At 32.2% G+C, this 5,709-nt stretch overlaps 1 protein-coding gene across 1 annotated transcript; it reads left to right on the forward strand.

Moving 5' to 3' along the window:
* Positions 1-740: 740 nt before the first annotated feature.
* Positions 741-3,693, forward strand: Phum_PHUM024030 (uncharacterized protein; the record flags this gene model as incomplete). The annotated part of the gene is made up of 3 exons (XM_002422878.1): positions 741-1,420; positions 3,351-3,430; positions 3,518-3,693. The coding sequence occupies 3 exons, from the start codon at positions 741-743 to the stop codon at positions 3,691-3,693; spliced, it is 936 nt and encodes a 311-aa protein (XP_002422923.1).
* Between the last annotated feature and the right edge of the window lie 2,016 nt (positions 3,694-5,709).

Genomic DNA, 5,709 nt, shown 5'->3' on the forward strand with positions numbered 1-5,709 from the left:
AGGTTTTTTTTTCTTTTTTTTTCTTTCATCGGTTGGCAAAAGTGTGCGATCCTTTTCTTTTCCTGTTATAAAAGCTTTTTTTGTTAAATAAAAAAAAGAAAAAAAAGAAAAAATTTGTCCGTCAAACTTTTAAAATTACTTTAAAAAAAAAAAAAAATTTTTTTTTATTTATCTGACGTTATTTATTTATTTATTTATTTATTATTATTATTATTTCTTCACGCCGCTTCGGAAGTTGAAAAAGAAGAAAACTCGGAAAAAGAGATAGAGAGAGAAGAAAAACGGGGAGAGAAAAATAGAGAAAGAGAAACGGGGGCGAGAGAGAAAGAGAAAGGGAAAGAAACGGGGAGAGAAAGAGAGTATGGGAGAACAACGGGGAAAAAAGAGAGAGATAGAGAAAGAGAGAATCGTATCAAGTGTGCGTGTGCGTGCACGTGTTCGTTTTGTACAAATTAATCCGTGCGTAATGAAAATTTCGAACAACTGTATTAATTCGATATTATTATTATTTTATTTTACAGATTTCGCATCATCGGATCATCGTTGCCAACAACATAAGACACAAAATAGAAAAAAATATGATAATTGAGTGAAAATCAAAAGAAGAGAAAAAGAGAGGAGGAAAGGAAAGAAGAAAGAAAGAAAGAAAAATAAATAAATATATAATAATAATAACAACAAATGTGATGAGCTTGGCGAATGGATCACTCGTGTACCCGATCATTGTTTTTTGGTTATTCATGTTGATGACGAGGGAAACTCAATTAAAATCAAACGAACAGAACGACGACGACAACAACAGCGGCAACAGCGACGACAACCTCAGCCACAACCAAATCAAATGCGGAGAATATTTAAATACGACAAACGGAATAATACAAACGCCGGGATTTCCAAAAAGATTTCCCGTACCCATACGGTGCCGATGGATCATAGATGCTTCCGCTCATACGGAAAAAAACATCGTCGTGTATTTAACACAATTATACGTCACGACCGGATTAAAATTCACGGATTACGTTTATTACGAAAAAGAAAGCGGATTGAAATACAGCGAAAGTTCCGGTCACATCGTCACGCCGGAAAACGTGACGACGAGTCCTTGGATACGATCATTCACGCCCTATCTCGTCATCGAATTCGAATTGGACCGATTGGAGGGCAATCATTTGAGGTTTTTGGACGACAAACACAACGTTTATTTCATGTACGGTTTCAACGTGACGTTCGAACTCGTCGATCGGGATGTGGGCGTTCGGGAGAGTTGCAACGCGAGAATATGTTCCCTGTTGGGAGAGTGTTACGCGAACGCTAATTACACGAAATACGAGTGCTCTTGTTTTCAAGGATTTTCAGGGCCCAATTGTGCTCAAGGACCACTTTGCGAGGGTCACACTTGTAACAACGGGGGAACGTGCGTGTAAGTTTTTTTCCATTTTGATTTTTTTTTGACCTTTGCGCGATCGAACGTCCGAATGTCCGAACGAAAGAAAGAGAGAAAAAAAAATTTTTTTTATACGTTGTTGCTTCGAAAACGTGGTCGGAAGTTAAAAATCCGTTGAATATCGTAAAGGATGGTGGGCGGTGGGGTAGGGGGGGTGATTGGGGGGGGGGAGTGTCGGTACAGAACAAATCGAAAATGATATATGAGACTCCGAATGATTTTTTTTCTATCGGTTCCCGTCATCGAAAAGTGAAATATTAGATTTTTTTTTTTTTTTTTACTTTTTTTATGCTTTCGGGTATTCTTTTCCCTTTTTTCATCGTCTTATTTTCATATCCCAAAGATTTTCTTTCACTTTTCTTTTTTTATTACTCTATGACATGCGTAGATTTTTTAATAATTATTAATATCGGTTTTACAAAAATTTTTTTTTGTTGTAGAAAATTCATCCGAAAGAAATATTAAATAAAATAATAAGTTTAAAAACATTTACGTAAAATCTAATAATGATGATGATGATGATGATGATAATCTTTACATTTTTCGTGAATTTTCTCCCGGTGAAAATTTTCTCGTTTTTTCCGGCCGACTTCCTTTTCTAATTTACGCCGCTTCTCATTGTTTATTCAATGAGTATATAAATTAATGCGAGGGGAAGGGAGAGATTTTTTGCAAAAATCTTCATCTTTTTCTCTTAAATCTTTTCTTTAACTCGTTTTTTTTTTCCGGAAATAATAATAATAATAATAATAATACATTAAATACGTATTTGCATTTATTTAACGGACGGTTTTAAAACGACGTCCTCGTCATCGTCGTTATTTTTTCATTCATTTATTTATAAAAAAAAAAATTTACATTAACGGTTTTTTTTTTTCATTCTCGCGGTTATTTCCGGTAATTTTTTTCCCCCTTCCGCTTATTTTTTTAATTATTTTTAATTTGAACGAGACAAGGAAAAAAGGTTGAAACACGTAAATGAATTAATTACTCGCACGCACGTGTGTGTGTTTATATGTGACGTCAAACGAGTTTTTCAATTCAAAGAACGAAAAAGAGGAATTTTTTTTTTTTTTGCGCAATATATAAAGCACTTCTTTTGTAATCATCTAAACATGTGTAACGTAGATTTTCTTACGTTGCATCTCGTTTTTTTATTTTTTTATTTTTTTACGTTCAATAAGATAATTAACGTTGCCTCATTATAATTATAGACGCTCGAGTTCATTTTAAAAGAAAAAATTTAAAAAAAACGAGCGGAAATTCGAAAGACGTGGAAAAAGAAAAAAAATTTTATTACGCGCGTTTTTTTTTTTTTTTTGACGTGCGTTCGTTCGTTTTTCGTGATCTCATCGTCTTTTTTTATCTATTTTTTTTTCTTTCTTTTTATATTATTATTATTTTATTTTATTTTTTAATGGAGGATTATTAGAAATTCGAAAAGCCTTTTTTTTGAGGGGGCGGGGTTGGGGGGAAACGGCAATAGAAAAAAAAAATTTATATAATATATATTTATAAAAAAAAAAAAAAAAGGGGAGGGAAAAAAAGGTCGAGAAAAATATTTTTTTTAAGGATCAAAACTTTTTAAAAGAAAAGAAAGGAAAAAAGGAAGGAAAGGAGGGAGGGAGGAGGAAGGAGGAAGGAAGGAAGGAAGTCGAGTCGTTTGGGAGCCATTTCCGCCGTGTAAAAAAAAAAAAGAAAAAAAAAACACTTTAGATAGAAATAAATTTTAAGGTGGCGATGATGATGATCGGGTCCATTTTTTTTTTTTTTTTATAACGCTTCTCGGAAACGAATGATAATAATAATGATAATGTTGGTAGTGTGGGGTGGGGGGATGGGTTAAGTTTCATAATAAATAAATAATTTATTCATATTAAATAATTTTTTAAAATCATTTTTCCAGTCATTCATCCGCCGTTTCGTTTGGATGCAAATGTCCGAAAGGGTTCGTCGGTTCCATGTGCGAATTCCCGCTCAAATTAGGTAACGTATTATTGACAATGATGATGATGATAATGATAATGATGTTGACGATGATAATGATGATGATTTTATTGTTTTACACGACAGCTTGCGATGGGAAAGATTGTAACGAAACGGAATGTTACTACAACGGATCGTCGGAACCGACTTGCGAGTGTGAAAATCCTAAAAAATTATCGAAAGGTAAACATTATTCTTTTTACACGATGTTATTACCCCCGGGTAATGATGATAATGATGATGATGATAACCGAGGTGTATAGTAGTACGGAGATGAGTTAAAAAGAAAATTTTCTTTTTTCTTACTTTCGGTTGTGGATTTTCCAGTCGAAAAGAAGTTTCGCGTTACATTTACTTAAAAGCTTTTTTCCTTTGCCTCCCCGAGAGTTTTTCCTCTCCATCCATTGATTTAGAAAACAACCACCCTGAACTTTTTGTTTTTTTTTGGAAAAGCGAGTAGGAAAAGAAAGTAGTAAGATTATGAAAGGTTGTGCGTGTGTGCGTGTGCGTGCGTGTGTGGTAAAGCTCAAAGATGAAGAGGAAAGGAAGGAACCTGGATAAGAGATTTTCCCGTAAAAATGACATACGAACGACGAGCTTTTTCATCCCTCCTGAAAGCTTTCCAAATTTAACCCTTTACCGTTAATTTAATTTTGGAATTTTTTTTTTTTTCTCCAGTAAAAGTTAATAATAATGGACGATTTCTCGAAAACGAGGATTAAGTTTTTTTTTTTTTCTTCCTCCAGTGATTTAAAAACTTTTTTTTTTTTCTTTCTTTTTTTTAATTTTTAATCTTCGGTTCCAAAAAAAAGTAAAAAAAAAACTGGAAATTATCCGGTTTTTTGGAGAAAATTTTTTTTTTTTTATAAATATTGAATTTGATTAAATAAAAGAAAATGAATTAGGGAATGAGTGAATGATTGAATGAATGAGAATAAAGTTTTTTAATTATTTATTTAAGTAGTTTTTTTTTTTTTTGGGTTCTCCAGGAATTTTCCATGGGTTGGGTTTTTTTTTTTTTGGTTAATTATTTAGGAGGAGGAAGAGTAAAATAAAAAAAAATTTGAAGGGGAGGGGGAGTCCACGATTATTCGATCGTTTTTGTATTCTCATCCTTTTTCATTCCTTTTTTCATTCTCCAGAAAGAAACGAATTTTTTTTTTGTCCAGTAAAAATATATTTTTATCAAAGTTTTTTTTGTTTTTGTTTTTTGCTGATGACTTTTGATTTTTGCCAAAAATGAAAAACATAAATAAAAAAATGGTCGGATGATGAATTTTTTTTTTATGTACGACGTGTCACAAAATAAGTAGAAGAATCAAAAAAAATGAAAATGAAAAATATCTTTTTCGTCATCATCATCATCATTTTTATTTTTTTCTCCAGTTTTTTTTTTTTTTATTCGCTCTTTCCGGGTTTTGGAGAACGATCGTGGGAAAATTTTGAAAGGAAGAGAAAGGATGAGAAGAAGGAGGGGGGGCGGGAGTGAAAAGTTTGAATGGAAAACTTTCTTTTTCGCTATTTTTTCGGGACAATGTGTATGAATTATCATCGTGGCATTAGATGGCTTTTTAACATTTTTTCCTTTTTTCTCTTTTTTTTTCGATATGGCGCTTTAAAGTAGTAGTTTATCATTCGCACAAAAATTTTTTTCCTTCGAATTCGTGACAAAACAGATATAAAAAAAAATAGCAGTGTAATAATAATAATAATAATGATAATAATAATAATGTAGCTTTTAATTTTGTTAATATTATCCAGTACGAGAAAAAAAAAAATTTCTGCTGGAGAAGAAAGAAAAAAGGGAAAAACTCAAATTGATTTTACGTGAGTGTTAAACGCATCATCAAATTTAAATTTAACGTTTAAAATAAACTGGAGGTGATGGGGGATGGAGGGGAGGAAGGGGAGGGAGGGGGAAGGGGCGGCGGGGAGGTAAAAAAAATAAAAAAGTACAAAACGTGATGCGATTCAAAAAAAAACTTATCCGAAACGAGACCGTTCGATTTTTTATTTTTTTTTTTTTACAATAATAATTCTTCTCTTGTTCTTTTCTCCTGCCACGTCAAAATAAAAAAAAAAATTAAAAAACGTCCAACAATTTTTTTTTATTTTATTTATTTTGTTTTTCTTCCTCGCTAATGAAGGTGATTAAAATTTTTTTTTTTTTAATTTAGCGGGTGATTATCCCCAATGCCGACGCCGTTGACGTCATTCTCGTGACGTCATAGTAGAAATAAACGAGTGAAAATTTCATTCGTTTCGTTTTTTTTTTTTTT

Source organism: Pediculus humanus, genomic scaffold, assembly GCF_000006295.1.
Source record: "Pediculus humanus corporis 1103172107377 genomic scaffold, whole genome shotgun sequence".
Classification (NCBI taxonomy): domain Eukaryota; kingdom Metazoa; phylum Arthropoda; class Insecta; order Psocodea; family Pediculidae; genus Pediculus; species Pediculus humanus.